Raw genomic sequence first — 17,467 nt, 5'->3', positions numbered from 1 at the left:
TGGGACTCTGGAATCCAGGACTTAAAAGTTTCCTTCCCAGAACTATCACTAACCTGCCAGGTGTTCTCGGGCAAGTTACTTGACCTCTCACAGTGCCTCAGTTTCTTTGCTTGAAAACAACATTACCTCCCATGGGTGTTGAGAGGCCTAATTTGTTACTGTTTATAAAGTGCTTTGAGATCATCAAATGGGAAGAGCCAAGAGCCAAATAGCGGTGACTTAAGTGCTATGGGAACTGGGTGTTCAGAGATTAGAGACGAGTCTCCATTTAGCCTTAATGCTAATTTAATAATCAAAAGAACTGTAATGTTTAATGTTTAAACAAAATCACATTAAAATTCTTCCAATGTTAAGTTAGTATTAAAACAGGATGGAAGCTGGTTTACATTTTCTTACACTGAACTGTTTTTTTTTTTTTTTTTTAAATAATGGAATGTATTAGGGAATTGGCCAGTCTCCAATAAATGTGACTCAACTTACTAACATTGCATTTTAATATTTGCATGTTACACAGTATAATATTGCTGTTAGACAAATGGTTGATAGCAGGGAATTTAAAGCAGGACATATTTCTATTGAATAACACATTGTCTTTATGTTATGTAAATAGAGTATTATTAGTCTGCTGATTGACAGCAAGAGGGACAAATTACTGATAAAAAGGATTTTCAGTGTGCACACTAACTGTACAACATGTTATGATTCAAGGCACTTGTTCTGAGCTTGGAAAATCCATTTAATTGGTAATGCCCAAAGTTATGACTCTGAGCCTTTTTCAGTGTACAGAAGACAGTAGACTTTTTGTGCGCCTGCCTGAGATTCATTGTTCCTAAAATTATAGAAGTTGAGATGAAAAACACCTATTGAGCCCAACTACTAAAGAAACTCAACTTGTTTGTAAAATTGCATCCATAATTTTGCAGTTTTTGTCTATGCAAGTGTTGTTTTCACAATTAAAGGTGTTCCTTCTTTGTTTGCATTTCAAGGATGCTATTTCAGAAGCCATTTTTGCAAATGTAATTCCATTAGGACATATATTCTTTGTCAGGGTTATTCCTTAGGAGAACTGTCATACCAGAGCAGTAACCTGGACACAGGATTTTCAGTTTGAGTATGATGTTCTACCAACTAATCCATCATCTAGGCTAGTCTCCATTCATAGTATTAAGGATATTACGGATAGTTATGGTAGTAAAAATAATAATGGGTATTCCACACATCTGTAGCATCTTTCATCTGAGGAGCTCAAAGATTTTTATCAACTGTATTAATTGATAAGCCTCACAACACCAATGTGAGATAAGAAACGATCCATTACAGACCAGACAAGTACAAACAAATCAAATGCAGCCATTGCTGGTGGACTGCAACAATCTTTTAAAAGAACACAGGAAGAGTTCAGGCCAGGAAGTGAATAAAAATGTTATATCCAGTTGAGAATGCTGAGTGAGTTTAGTTAGGCAAACTGCTCTAAGCTCTTTGAGGCAGGGACTTTTTGTTTGTACAGCACCTAGCCCAAGGGGGTCCTGGTCCAGGAGTTGGCTCCTAGGTGCTGCAGTAACACAATCATCATAATCATAATAAATAATATAATTACTTTATTTAGAATTTGGGGTTAAAACAACATTCTTCCTTTAACTAAAAGGATGACAAAATCTTTAATCACCACAAGTCGTCAGGATCTTGGGTTGATATTTCATTCAAAAGAAGGCACTTCCAGTAACGCAGTGGTCCCTGTCATGCTTGAGCACTGGTTCAGTACTGACACAAAGAAAAGAATGCCACATACTGAACCACCGCCCCTTCTTACAGCACGTAGGTTTTTTGAGGTTTTTTTTTAAATTCTGACTTAACCAGATCTGCTTAGCTTTGAAATCTGAGAAGATCACCATACCAAACCATAAATCACATGCTATGACTCCTGTTTTGTTACTGGTTAGTCTCAGCCATTCAGCGTCTCTGACTAATCACTTCACAATTTCCTCTTCCAAATGTGAAGTACAGTGATGTTTTTTTGCTGTTGTAAATATTAATTTAAAACATGCTTTCTCGGATGAAATCTTATTGTCGGCTATCTTTATGAAGTCCTGCAGGAAGCATGCTAAAACTCATTTGCTTATCTATAGGATTGTATACAAGGGTGAAAGTAAATTAAAGGACTTACTGGTATGCCGGAGTCCTGAGCAAGGGGCGTGGCCTCAACCGGGGGGCGTGGCCTCGAAATTTGGTGGTCTATAGTAGACTCCTACATGACAGCATCCTGGTTTTTCTCCCATTTATCTTTACCCAGAGACTTTCAACTTGTCTGCCACTCACTTTCTTCTGGACCTCAGAAAAAGTGCTTATATTTTGATGTATAATGCAACACCTCTTCCCTTTCCCCCCTGCCTGTCCTTCCTGGATAAGCTATACCCTTCTATACGAAATATTCCCATGAGATTTATCCCACAAAGTCTCTTGGATGTCAGGTGTCATTGATCTTAAATACTAGTACATCCAGTTCTTCCTGTTTATTCCCCATACTCCTTGTATTTGTGTATAGAATCTAAGTTGCTGAGCAGATTCCCTGGCTGTTTTCCCTCTTGTTGCTCCTAAGACCCTGTTGTATTCCCCTTCCTCTTCCCGCAGCATCTAACCCTCTGTAAAGGTTGCAATTTTATACCTGTCTGTGACCTTTTGTCATCTGTCTCCTTTGAACCTAGTTTAAAGTCCTGCTCACTAGGTAGGTGAGTCAGTGTCCAAAGTTGCTGTTCCCCTTCTTGGTCCAGTGGACCTGTCTCTTCCCAGCAGTCCTCCGTCCCAGAGTACCATCTGATGGTCGAGGAAGCCAAAGCCCTCCCATCAACACCATCTGTGGCAGTCATGCATTAATCTCCATGATGTGGCCCCTTACTCTCAACCAGGAGGATGGATGAGAACTCAGACTGCACTCCCAACCCCTTTTCCCTCTCTCCCAGAGCCTTGTAGACCCTGCTGATCTGCTCAGGATCACACCTTGCTGTAACATTGAGTGCCCACATTGATGCGCAGCATGGGGTAGTAGTCAAAGGAACAGGTGGATGCCAGCAATCTTTCTGTGATATCTCAGATGTGGGCTCCAGGCAGGGTCCAGTGGCTGTGAGCCTCCCAGCCTTGAGGGTGGGTAGCTCCTCTTCCTCAGCCATTGGGGCCTTCTTCTCTCCTCCTGTGGCCAGTACAGCACACTGGTTCTTCACCATGATGAATGGGGGACCTGGCCTGGGGGATGTCTATTGCCCGAGATAGCCAGCAGCCAGTCTCCTCCCTGCAGAGCAGTTTCTGTGATGCCACTGTAGTCTGTTGTTAACTAGCATCCTCTATCCCAGATGTCTCCTCATGTTCCCAGATGCTACGCAGACAAGCAACCTCTTCCTGCAACTCGCTTACCTGCTTCCTGAGGGACTCCACCAACAGACACATCTCAAACTGAGTGCTTCCCCCGCTTGGCTTTTTTCCAGTGGGGACATGCAAGCCTCATAGCCAGCAAGTCAAGGTCACCAGGACCTGGGGAGAGGTCTTCAGGTCAGGATATCTGATTGCCCAGTGCCCCCACAGGCACAGCAGGGGTGTCGGCAACATGTCATTGTAACACATTCACGTAACTCATGAGACATAAAATAGTTACTTCAAGGGCCAAAATCATCCCTAGTGTAACTCCGTTGATTACAGTTGAGTTACACTAGTAATGAATTTAGCTCTAGGTATTCAGACCTGGATCCAAAATAGGCTTAGGCTGGGGAAAAATGGTTCTCCTTTCTTACACTCATGAGATTTTGGCCCCAAGTGGCAGAAATCAACTCATCCTGAAAGATTTCCTTCATGTTGAATGATGGAAATATCATGAGATCAGTTATTTTTGTGAGATTTCAGACACATTTGAACCATAACTGGGGGGGAAAATAATTACCTACTATGTTTGGATCTGACCTGGAACTAAAGCAAGCTCAGTCTTGGTCCCAGAGATTTGAATCAGACCCAGCCTAAAAATTCAAACCGTTTCAGATATGAGATTGTGGTTTTGGTCCATCTAAGGAAGAGAGATAGTGCTCTCACTTGTGAGTGACCTTTATTGGCTTTCAAATCCCAGTGCATGCTACACCTGTCTTAACTTTCTTGTTAATAATACATCAACCACAACATAATTTCTGTAAGAAATAGTTTTTCTTAAAAGATGGTATGTTTGCTTTAATCTTTCCTGATGCAGAAGGTTCTGTGATTTACTGCCTAGTGTGTATGTGTCTCACTGCTTTCTGCTAGATGGAAGGTGGGACCACACTAAGTGAATTTGATTATTCCACGCTCTGTGGTTGGCCTGTGGTGGATATAAGCCCTAAGACTGTAAAACCAAATGGAGATTCTCTTTCACTTAAGTGAGGGTGGTCTATGGCGTTGTTGTACTGGAGGTTATTTTTAGAAGAAGATCTTAAATTGTATCTCTTGTTGTCAAACAGGAAATCTGTGCAACCATTGTATGTGGTGTAAACAATGGCAGTGCAATGCCATGTAACTGGTAAAACTGACGCCCAGTTGTTAGCTATGGAGACCTTTGAACCGCAGCCTGTTGATGATGATGAGTTTTGCCTAACTGTGAGGAGTATATAACATATTTGGTCACCATTGCTCTCCTCTGGATGCAGTGTCAGACCTGCTCAGGTGCTTGTGATCATCTCACCAATAAGTAATGGGATCCATTCCAACACCTATTGAATTCCAGGGGAAAACTCCCATGGATGCCAATGGAAATTGGATTGGGCCTCTAGAGAGGATATAAACCCTAATACTCCTAATAGTCTATAATACTTCTGCAGTTAAAGAATCTTTCGTTATGCTTTATAGTAGGGTTCTATTTATAAATATTGTATAAAGGCTTAATAAATAATGAAAGATATTATAAGCATGTTACATACATAAGTAATATGTGTTATAAATTGCTATAAGCACATTAGTAGAAAAGTATTAATAATGGTTATAAGGAACCTGTTGGACTCGGCAGCAATTGGTTAACCTTTTAGTAAAATACCTTTTAATCATGTATTAATCCTTTATAAAAATGCATACATTGTAGTTTAATACAAAGTGTGACTGATTCTCCTTTATGTCAAGTGATGGGGAGGGTTAAGATTTTGGAGCAGGAGGTTCTAGGTTCTTTCCCACTTAACCATGAAGTCTTGTGTGGCCACAAAATCATTACAGCTCTTGTAAACTGCTATTCTCTATGCGAGACGGATGGTATATTTTATAACAGCACTGAATAGGGAATGCATATTTGCTTGAATCTGAAATGAGGGAGCCTTGCAGTTGACCATCTCTTTCCTTTCTCGTAGACATTACTACAATAAATGAAAGCAATTATGGAGGGTTTCAACTGAGAGAGGAATAATTTACTGGAAGATAATACCTCTAGCCAAGAAGTAAATCACAATACAGAAAATTATATTAGACTTCCAGCACTGTTTGCCTACACATTGGGTGCTCTGGATCAATGACCGCACCGCACCTTGAAGCAGGGGAGGGGGGCTGTTGTCCAACTTGCTGAGGGAGGGGGAATAGCACTTTGCAGGCAAGGGTGGCAGGGGGGGCTCAGAAACTGCTGCAAAAAGGGGAGTGGGTCAGCATGGCGATGCTGGGGAGTTGAAAAGGGACAAGCTCTGTGGGAGAAGCCCCTTTTCCCCAGAGCAGCACTCACGCTCCCTCCCTTTGAGGTGGCAAAATACCAGGTTTGGTCAGGACCTGCTGTTCTTCTTTCAATGTAGCCGAACGATGTGCATCCATCCACTACAAAGGTGCAGACACATTTCTCCAGTCTAAAGTTGGCAAATGATACGAAGAGTAATCCTGTTAAACTGCGATTTTACCTGTGGTGATGTTCCTGAACACACTGTAAGATAAAGAGTGTGTGTGAATGTGCTCAGATGTGTAGAGGCACGTGTCAGTAAAGGAGTGCATTTATTAGACCAGTAGAAGGGTGTGCTTCTGTGATAAAATACTTCATCATTTGAGTCTGCCGATTCATCTGGCTCCAAGAATGTGTGCTGATCAATGATTGCTTTATATTAGAAAGCTCACGTTAATTCCTGCTAGCTGCAGATTGCCTGGCATTGTTTCAATGAAATGCCAGTAAAATGAGGAGGAGTTCTGGGTTTTTTTTTAAAAAAAAGTAATGTGAAAAAATATGTACCAAATACTTTGAGTAACAATGTTAATTAGAATCTCTTATAGCAATTATGAAAAAATACTTATTGAGCAACACGACCCTTGTATGTTAAATACTACTTGATTATTGAATTTGTGTGTGTGTGTGTGTTCCCGTGCTGTTAGACCATCTTTCATCTTTTACAATGCCATGAATGTATAAAATGTAGCAACCTTTTGGGGTATTTAAAAATGTTGTAATAATACAGTTGAGGTATTCAAAATTTAAAAATCAATTGCAGCTATTTTTTCAGAAGATCTTTTACTGCATCGAATGATCCTTTTGCCTCAGGAATATGCAGATACATGCTATTTGCTGATACATTCACAAGTAGACGCAGTCATGGCACCGTACGGTGTTTGCTGTAAATGTAAATTAGGGATAATACACAAAACACAGCTAAACAACCTTCCATATTATGCATCCATAATACACGAATGCATAGAATGCTGCTGTTAATATGCATTTGAAGTATAATGGCAGCAAAGAAGCTGTTAGGGTGTACACTCTGAATGCACATGAATGATAATGTAGACCTTGGCTAAACCTTAACGGGCTCATTGTCATCATGTCAGTTCTGAAGGAACTTGACATCCCAGAAGACATGAGTGGAGAAAATATGACTGTAAAAATGAAATAGGCCCATATTGTTAATCTCTCAGAGCAAGGAAATTCAGAATTTAGGCTGAAACTCCATCCTTAGTCTACCCCTCACAGCGACAGAGTCCCCTTTTAGTCACAGCAGGTTACCCATCTAACACAGCCTCCTAATCCAGCTCCTTTATCCTGTATGTAATTTATCTAGTGCCAAGACTCACTGATGAATTTCACAAATGTGTATATAAATTTGTTACAGTTTACAGTGTGGTATGATAAGCACTAACTAGAATACTGGGGTGTCGAGCCTTTCTGGGAAGGTCTATTCTGATGCTTTAACGTGTTTTAATTTACAACATATAATATTGGCTTAATGTTATCTTATTAGATGTATTAAATACCAGATACATCCTTCAATGAATAAAGCATCTTGGGAAAGTGTTATATTTAGCAAATATTTTAGTGGATCCTTGTCATTTACTGAATTTCACAGTAGCAGTTATATTGTAACCATTTTTGTTTCTTCTTGGGTTTTCGTTTTTCTTGGCTTGAAGTATTTTTTCAGTTTTTGCCTTGCTGCTTGCCATATAGCAAATGTGAAATGACAAGAGGATTCTAATAGCGATCCAAAATGTACCTTGAACACACATTGTTAACCAAATTACAATCACTGCTTTCGTTTACATGTGTCGCCTTTCAAAGGATGAATATGTTCTTTTAATTTGCTTTTTAAATATCCATAACGATGTCCCCAAGCATTTTAATAAAACGGAAACAGTTAATTATTGCCAAATAAGGATAACTGAATATATTGGTCTGTAGCTTGCATATAAATATTTCTGACAGCACTTCTCTCTGGAAGAGAAAATTGTGCAAATTGCCAGTTATTATAATTTTTAATAAATAAGTCTTCTCTTGACTTCATTCATTTTTTCACCCCAGTGCACTAGTGTTCAACAACCATATTTTCAGTGGGACCATTTCTATTACAGAGTGATTGAGCTCTGATTTACACATCAATTACCCAACTTCATGGAGATTTTCATGCTCCCCTAGCTGACATCAATGAAGCATAACTGCGTAAACGCTTTATTTCATACTAGTTTTTGATAACTCAGACTGATAACTAATCATATAAAGAGACAATGCGCTATGATACAGGAAACAATAAATGCTCCCCTTTGAAACATCATCTCTTCTTTTATACTTTTCACCATTCGTGAGCTTATCTCTGCTATCCATTCCTTACTATAAAGGTACCAGAATTTGTTCCTCCCAAATTCATGTTAAGGAAAGGTTTGAAGCTACATAATACTGAAATGGGCATAAACTGAACTAAAATACATTTTTCTACATGCTTAAGAAAACAAACAAATAACAATGTGATATATATCAGCTATGTTTTTAACCTCATGGTTTTAATTTCCACAAATTGCCTATGGGTCTCTTGGGGGTTATTTTGTATAGAGACTTTAATCTCCAGTATTTTGTATCAAACATGCTACAGTGACTGACATTGGTTTTTAATGTAAATTATTAAGAGATAACCAATGACCATCTTGAGGGTTTCTCTGTGTAGCTGTTGAACATCAAAGATAGAATATTTTCTAACATTAAAAAAAAAGTCATTGATCTTGAAACTCAGTGATAGACACATTGTGATACTTTTAAAAAAGTTTGTTCATTCTTCAAAAAACACAGCATTAAAGTAAATGTTTGAATGTGAAAGATATGTGATAGAATGTTTTGTTTAATTAATTAGTATATTCTAGTGTGGCCTGATTGGTCAGTGCTAACTAATAAGATTATCAAGACAATGTAATTTAAAATCTTGAGAGCGGTGGTGATTGTCAGAGGAGGTAGAGCTTTGCTGCTTAAAATGTAATATTGCTTGTGAAATGTATCATTTTACAGTGTAGTAAAAGCCTTTGATGTGTAAGGAAGGAGTGTTTAGCTAAACGTTTTTTTTTAAGTCTGGCTTTTGTAATCACTTTATTGACTAAATTCATTTCCCTAGTCCAGGGATTCATGCCAGAATTGCAACAAAAATAAAGACCCTGGGCCTGAGTTTCATTTACTCTGATGTAAATCAGGATTAGCCCTGGTCAACGGACTGGGAGAGGGGAGACTACTTTCTGTGCCTGAGTTGTTAGTTTTTATACTTACCCTGAATAAAGACTACCAATGCTTTGGCTCCAGTCAAGGAAAGTTCTTAGGCAGAGTCTTGTTGACTTCAATTGGACTACTCACGTGCATCAAGTTAAGCACACACTTAAGTGCTGCGATGGATTGGGGCCAGAGTGCTAAGTATTTGACGCGAACACCAACAACCTCCATAATGTCTGATCAAAACGAAACAAGAATGATATCCTGACATCTTCAAGGCAGAATGAGGAAGCAGCAATCTTTGACAAGTACTTTCATTATTCAAATAGCATAGTTATAAATTCACTGTTCTTGGTGCCTTGTTTTGGAAACCCCGTTTACTTCTGGTTTCCACAGAAGACAACTATTTTGTTTAAATGAACTCTTTCATAATTTAAGAGTATACCATATTTTCAAGATAGAATGAAAAACTGATAAAGAATTATATTTGAAAGGTCAGGAGGCTGGATGCTAAAGAGTTGTAGTATGTCTTTTCAAATGTGGCTATTGAATATCTGTAAAACTCTGTCATTCTGCAACACCATTCAGATGTCCTTGAGTGTGCTGTCTGTTATGGCTGACTAGACTTCCTTTCTGCAGCTCTCCTTGATTCTTTCCAAATCTGGCTTCTGCTGTCCCCAAGCTCAACTGGTTTCCCGCTTGCTAAGTCAAAGTAACACTCCTCTGTTTTTATTCTTGATCACTCTGCTGCATTTGACAGTTGATCGCTCACTCCTCTTCTTCTGGCTTCTCTCTATCTCACTGGCAGCTCCTTCTGCCTTTTGTGATTCTTTGACTTCCCCTCTCCTCTTATCTGTTGGTGTAGTTCAATGTGTTCATTTTCCTCCTATTCTCCCTTTGATCCTTTCTTTGAGAGACCTCATCAACTTCCATAGCTTCAGCTACCACATCTCTGCCAGTGAATCCCTGTCATGGTATCTCCCCCACCCTATTGCCACATCAGCTGTCTTAGTCATCTCCCTTTAAGACATCCTTCTCCAACCCAGTCTCTCTCTCTCTCTATCAAGAAAAGTTCTTTACTTTCTCCAAAATCTTTTCTGCCAGCTTCTTTCACTTTCACAATTGATAACTGCGCTGTCTTCTCCATCTCCAAAGCTTTCAATCTTTTATCCTTTCTCTCACTTCTTTCTGCCCTCTTCCTCCAAATCCACTCTCTTGCTAATTCATGTTGGATAAAGGTTTTAGTATTGGGGGGTAGAGAGTAAAAAGTGGATCACCAAAATCCACCCTTACTTTCCACCCCCAATACTAAAACATTTATCAGAACTTTGCCATCTTTTGCCTTGATTTTGTAACATCCCCTCTCGGCCAACTTCTCCCCTCTCCCCAAAGTGCTATGGCAAAAATTGTTGAGCCAGAGATGATGTAAGTTGATTCCTTAATTTCAATGAAGCTGTGCCAATGTACACCAGCTGAGCATCTGGCCCGTCTTTTTATGTTCCTCAGATAGCATCTTCCTCTTCCTTGAACCTTTCACTGGCTTTCTTTCCCTTACTGCGTTGCATTCAAGCTCTTTCTCACCTACTAGACCCTAGGTAATGTTACAGATCCCCTACATCTCTCTTCCCATTGTATCCTCCTCCCTTTTTTCTCTCCCTTTATGCTCCCCCAGTCTTTTGCCACTTTTTCCCACTTCTAGCATCATGACTTCATTCTTGGGGTCCCAAAGCTTGGAATAGCCTCCCATTTCCTGTTGCACAAATCCATCCTTAAAATCCTGTCTCTGCCTTTCATGTAACTTTTTATAACTTGTTTCTTCCAGGAATCCTTCTTACCTTTTACTCTTCACTAAGAATATAGTCATACCTTCCTTTACTTAGACTTTTGTGTCATTGGATTGTTTTGCCAACCTTAGTCTCATTCTGTTTGATTTTATTCCAGTTCAATTATTAATCTCATAAATAGAAAATCTAGTAAAGATAAATCTATAATAAAATTAATAATAAAAGTAGTGTGTGTATATAAATCTAAGTATTATTATCAGCAGCTGCATCTAAGTCCTGATTCACCCAAAATATTGGGTCTTTGGCTGTGAAGTTTTCTTCTAACTCCCTTATTTTAGCATCTGAAAAGAATCTACCACCAAGGCGGTATCTGAAACCTCAGGAATCTAAAGCAGAGCTCACCAAGTCTTCCTAAGACTCGTGCGGATAGAGTAAGGAAGCTGTGACCTTGCTTGTGGCATATGAGTCAAATGCAGTTCTATTTACTTTTATGCAGGTTTGCTACAGTAGGGTATTACGAGTAGTTTTGTTTGAGACCTTCACCCAACAGTCGTGTAGAGGTGTTTCCTACAGCATTAGCTGTTTTTTTTTTTTTAAGCCTAGAGGAGAAAAGCTATAAAAAGGTTTCACCAGCCTGTATTGAGAGTTCAGAGATAACATCGGACTCAGAACTGAGTGCACCATGACCTTAAGATCCAATCACAGTGTCACTCTTTGGATAAGGGGAAGGCTGACCTCATTCTTGTTCTAATCGGTTTAAAGTTAAATATGTGGCTTTCTGTAGTTAATGTGCAATGCAAGGGTCAGTGATGAGCATTTCGGCAACAGAAATAAATTTGCCGACAAATAAGTCATTGACCTAAATGTATAAGCAACCACTTCCTAGTGTGTAGATGCGTTACACGCTGGGAAGTACTTGAGGCTTTTATGTCATAGTGTGAGTGGAGAATTCAAAATTAACTTTAGTTTGTTTTTTTAAAAATAACATAGTGCTTAGAACTGCAGAACATGTGATAAATATAGATATTTGCAAATGGTGTAGAAGGCAGCAATTCACTTGAGGTTCTTCTGATGTCATAAAATGTACCAGCGCAGTGGAATAGTTTGTAAACATCATCTGGGCCCCCGGGAGTGAGCTTCTGCCTTGTGCTTGTCTCTTGGGTGAATTAAATATATATTTTTTCTGGTTTCATGAGGTCATCTGCTAAAAGAGAAATATTTTAATGTGTTTGGTAGAAAAACACTGAATTATTGAAATTATTTACCTTTGTATACATAGTTAATATAGTAAATACTATATTAATTAAAGTTAATTAATTGTAAAGAAATTGTGCCACGTTAAATTAATGCTGTTTCATCATTTTGCCCTAATAGTTTAGTAACATAACTACCATCAAGTAGAGTAAATCATTTTATTGAGATTCGTAAAATGAGTATGAACTAGTCTTAAAATGCTACAGTTACTCTTTTGCTCAGATATGATATAGTATAATGATTCCTTTCAGGGTTCTGAACAGTTTGTGTGCTTGAGGAAGGACACAGCTTTCAGATATCTAAGCCTAAAATAGTCATGTATTTTCACATTAAGGGTGAAATCTTGAAGTCAATGACAGAACTCTCATTGACGTCCGTGAGGCCAGGATTTTAACTCTAACATAGACTATGGCCGGGGTTGCTGTCATTTGTAAGCCTCTAAAATCCTGATAGTGCCACCCTAGTCACCCAAATAAATAATTTTTACTTTGAATTCAGTGGGATTTCTCACATAAGTAAGGGTGACTCTTGGAGTCTCATCCTGCTTCCACTGACTTCAGTAGTAAATATTGTGGACAGAGGCAATGTGCGGGGGAATTAAGTGGGGTCACATCCCCGATTTGCTGCTTGGCTTGTACTGAGCATGCTCACACGGGCTGAGCTGGATGCCCTCACTCCAGCCCCCACTATTGTTAGGCATGGGCATCTCTGCTTGTGGAGGACATTAATGGACAAAGATTGGGCCCATAGTGTCATAAAAGTTTGCTAAAGAAATAGTACACTGCTGACAATACCTCATCCTGCCTTGAGTGTAAGGACTGGATTAGAAGACATCTCGAGATCCCTTCCAAATACTATCATTCTATCACTCAAGCTTGCAGTTCTTAGACAAAACTTGCTATTGAAGTCAGTGGAAATATCTTCTGTGAATAAGGTAAGCAAGCTGTAAGTTCTAATACTATACCGTGTCTTTAGGAACAGCCCCGAGTGTGGGTTGATGTGTAAACTGCATTACTCCAAGAGGCATTGTGTCTTAGAAACACTTTTCTAAGGCACTGTCCCTCCCCTTGCTTTGGGGATAAGTATGGATTAGAAATTTCCAACTGGTCTATACAAGTAGAAAATTACAATACTCCCCACCCCCACCCACACAGACTAAGCTACATTTTCCCAAGGTGATTGTGGAGCAGAGTGGAGCCAAGACTCCACCCTATTTCTATCCATCTGCCCCAGAGTGGGCAGCAGCAAGTGTATAGCACCCACTTACTCCCACAGATGTGGACCCAAGATACAGATAGCCGATGAAGGGGTGCAGTGAGGATTCTTTCTTCCCGTTATGTCTCTATGGATGTATAGTCTGCCACAATCTAGCTTGTAGCTAGCAATAATAATAGGGTAAGTGGCTTTGGTATAGTAATTTAATGTCCTTTATTTTTCCTCAATAAATTAGTAAATAATGCTATAATTTCTACAAGAATGCAATAGTAGCATTGACCGTAGTACTGTCCTCTAACTTTACACTAGCAAATGATCCCAAGGTAGTGATATCATTATGGCAGAATGTGTTATAAAACGAACTAAATAAAATGATGTTGCATTTGAGTTTCCAACCTGAAAATTGGAAGCGGCAATGAAAATCAAGTTTAACTCAGCCTCACATACTTAGGTGGCTTTACATCCTGTTAATAAACTATACTCAAGTCCATTCACTCCAAGCATGAATGATCTTGAATTGCTCAAACCGATTATTAATTCATCTTTCTGATTTCAAGATTGTCTTTGTGGCATTAGTCTGTCTTTTTTTTTTTTCCCCGCCCTGTATGAAAACAAGTATGCAAGTCTGAGGATACATGGAATCATCAGGAGATAGACATATGCTTGCCTGCAGTCTCTGTGGGTCTTGCAGGTTCAAACATAACCTGCCGGAATCATAAGAACTTTAATTGAGTAGATAAAGAGGTCCTCATAATTATAAACTGCAGTAGGTATAACAAGAGGCTAAATACATAGCTGTGGTTTTAATTAGCTGGTGCTTCAAATTAGTAATTGTGGTTTCACTCAGAAATCAGTGACTTTATACACTGTCAAAGCCTCATCACTGTGCAGTTCATTCCTCATTATATCTCTCCATGTGAAGCTTCTAATACAACATCATACTGAGCTAAAAAGGCAAAAGTTGTAGATATTTGGTTATCTTCCAAGTACAGTAGAGCTCTATGGAGATTAAATTCATTCTCATCAGTATATCAGAATTCACTGTTCTCCGTTACATAAGTGTGTGCGCATGTATATATAAAATCTAGCAGGCAAATATTTCTTACAACAGATAACGTCAGTGTGCATACTTAATCTGCTATTCAAATTGTCATCTGGAATTTGTAGCTATTTAACGGACACAAAATAGAGCCAAAAGTCTTATAACAAATCAAATAGAGGTTGAAAGCACAGAAGTGTCCCTTAATATTTGTCGCATGAGGGGTTGTCAATGCAAGTGGATACATGCATCTCTTCTTTTTTTTTTTTTTTCGCCTCTTCAGTGTTTTAATTACATCTTTTCCCTCAGAGGAGCAGGAAGTAGTTTGCAAAGGCAAGAGACCAAAGTACTTCAGTCCTGTTCATGAGAGAAGTAGACGTGATCTCTCAGCTTGTCATCTAGGTCTGGCAGGTGCACAAAGTGAGCTGACATAAAGATAACTGACGTCTTGCTATCACTACTCTGAGGCGATAGACATTTTTTGTTTATTTGCTTGTGTGCAGAATTATCTGCCGCCGAAGCCAACTAATCTAACGTCCTTCCCTTCTGAACAGCACTAAATGAAACATTCTTTAATCACCCCCTAGGTCTAAGCTGGCCATTTCACCCCATTTTTAGGCAGGCAGTCCTCTTTTTTTGCGTGGTTTGGCCCCGGTCCGATATTGAGATAGAATCGGATATGGTTTTGTCTGGTATCGTATGAGGACACCATTTTGAACACCAAGCTCTTATCAGTGTGATATAAGTGTAATATCGCATGCAGCATGCCTGTGAGGTCACGCCAATGGGGGCAGAGTGGCATGCTCTTCAAAATGGCGTCCTCCATACAGCATGACCTTGTACGCATCATGCGTGCGAGGTCACACTGGCAAGGGCAGGGTCATCTGACCAGGTTGGGCCTATGCCATTTCAGGAAGTACTGGAATGTCCAGTATTCTGGGAATACATGAGTGGTCCACCCTCCCTATGCCCACAACTAAATGATACATAAATGTTAACAAGTATGCGGGATTGAAGTAGTTGTTCTGAATCACACTTGGCTGCAGTAGAATGTTGTGATGTAGGCACGTGTTACACAGTTAAAGGAAACTGAAGATGTCACTATGTCTAGTTGACTCCACAGTTGTTTCTCCATATAGGTATATTCTTTCTCTGTGTGTGTGTGCGTGTGCGTACATACACGTATGCACACAGCGTGCCTACATATTTATACATGTACACTTATAGACAAGTTGTACTGGATTTTTTCTGGCAGAAAGCACCATCTGGAAATGGCAGATTTTGTGTGTTTTTTTTAATTTTAGAATGACTAGTTCTATTTAGAGACATGGTAGGTGAGGTAATATCTTTTATTGGACCAGCTTCTGTTTGTGGAAAAGATAAGCTTTCCAGGTTTGCAGAGTTCTTCTACAGGTCTGGAGAAGGTAACGAGAGTGTCTAAACTAGATATAAAATGGGACAGGTTAAGCATAAGACGTTCTCATATGCTGTAGGAGACCACTTAAAATGAAGTGGGCAGTTAAGGGTTAGCAGACAGTAGGGTGTTTACAAATGGTTGTAATGACCATAAATCTGGTGTCTTTTACTGAGTCTATGGTTTTCAGTGCCCAGCAGAGTTAGGAATTTATGTTTTCAGGCTCATCTTGCAGAGGTGTTGTGCAGATTTCCTTTGAAGATGCTCACCCACGGGTGATAGGGTGTTTTTATCTTTTATCATTTTTTCTGTGAGAGTTCATTTGAGAGAGTAGTGATTGTCTGGTTTCACCCACATAGTTATTGTTGGAGCATTTGATGTACTGGATGAGGTACACCACATATGATGGGCATGGGTAGAAGACATGGATCTTGAAAGGTGCGTTCTGAAGGATATAGATCATTGTAGCAGTCTACAGGTTTTGTATCTATTGTTCTGGCAGAGTCTGGTGGCACTTTGAGTTGGACTGTGGGGAGCTTGCTTCTGATGATGAACTTGGCTAAATTGGGGGTTTGTTTGAAGGCAAGAAGGAGGTGGGGGTGGGAAAGATTTCTTTCAGGATGTGATCCACCATCAAGTCTGAGTTGTAACTTTTTGATGATACCCGTTATGGGTTCTAGCGTGATGTGGTACTGGAGCAGGTTCTTCCATGGTAGTTGGATGGTTCGTTCCATGATGTGGTCTGTTTTTCTCATGGAATATCCTAGTGCAGTGAATGCAGATTTTAAGTGTGTTTAGGTGTGTATGCTGGGATTTCTCTTTGGAACAAATTCTGTAATATCTGAGTGCTGGGCTAAATAGCTGTATTTAGTACGGTACTATGATCCCAAATTTACATTTGGGAAAACTGTTGGATGGATTTCACTCTCTTTCAAAGTCATCGGTTTGAATTGCACTGTTTCCAGTGTTTTGTTCCTAATATTGTTAACAATGAATGTTTAACTGACATATGGGGAACATAATTGCTTGTCTTTTTTGTCTTATCCTCTTTTTCAGTCACTATGAGCAAGACCGGAGTGCACTTAAAAGGAAAGAATGGGAGCGAAGAAATCAAGAAGTCCAGCAAGATGAAGATCTCTTTGCTTCAGGTTTTAATCTCTTTGGGGAACCCTACAAGGTAAATGGCTATATGATACTTTACACTTTTAGAGTGTCTTTCATCTGAATGCATTTTGCCAATACTAATTAAGCCTTACCTCTGAGGAAGAAAAGTATTATGATGATCTTGATTGTCTGACTCTACAGATAGTTAGACCTTTGAAATTAGTAAATTGAAGCACAGTCAGGTTAAGTAACATGGCCAACATTATACAGCATTTTGGTGACAAAACCAGGGATTGAAACAAGGAGTTTGGATTCATATTCCCTTTTCTGAACATTCTGCACACTCCCTCAATAAGTATATATTGCTCTCCAAAGGAATTTTTACTTAGGTTTTCCTAACTCCAAAATGACATTTAATCTCTTTATTTTTAAAGAGGAAAATATACTTGATTTGTTCAAACCAGAATCTCTTCGTTTAATTATGAGCCCGGAAGCTCTCCCTTTGCAATCATAATTGTCCAAAGAAGTGTTCAGGGAGAATGTCTGTTTGAATTCTTTGGGGAGCATAACAAGGATATCAAAGAGACTTACGATGAGACTTATTCTCTGTAAGGAGCTTTGCTGTCTGAGAATTTCATCACCAGGGGATGTCCCCCTTGATTATTTCTGCTGCTTTGATTTGTAGCCAGGCATCCCCTGATGGATTCATCAGAATGTAAATGTACATGTCACTTTCTCTTCCC

General features: G+C 39.3%; 1 protein-coding gene across 3 annotated transcripts in view; it reads left to right on the top strand.

Moving 5' to 3' along the window:
• Positions 1-17,467, top strand: part of AFF2 (ALF transcription elongation factor 2) — a 410,708-nt gene that overhangs the window by 88,780 nt on the left and 304,461 nt on the right. For 2 of the 3 annotated variants that reach the window (XM_077825719.1, XM_077825718.1), the window contains exon 2: positions 16,677-16,797. In XM_077825719.1, coding sequence (XP_077681845.1) covers positions 16,677-16,797 — 121 coding nt within the window. Of the gene's footprint in view, positions 1-16,676; positions 16,798-17,467 lie in introns of those variants that run through there. The other variant, XM_077825720.1, reaches the window with a different exon arrangement.

The sequence above is a fragment of the Eretmochelys imbricata genome, chromosome 9 (genome assembly GCF_965152235.1).
Source record: "Eretmochelys imbricata isolate rEreImb1 chromosome 9, rEreImb1.hap1, whole genome shotgun sequence".
NCBI lineage: Eukaryota > Metazoa > Chordata > Testudines > Cheloniidae > Eretmochelys > Eretmochelys imbricata.
This window is presented reverse-complemented; position numbering and strand designations above follow the sequence as displayed.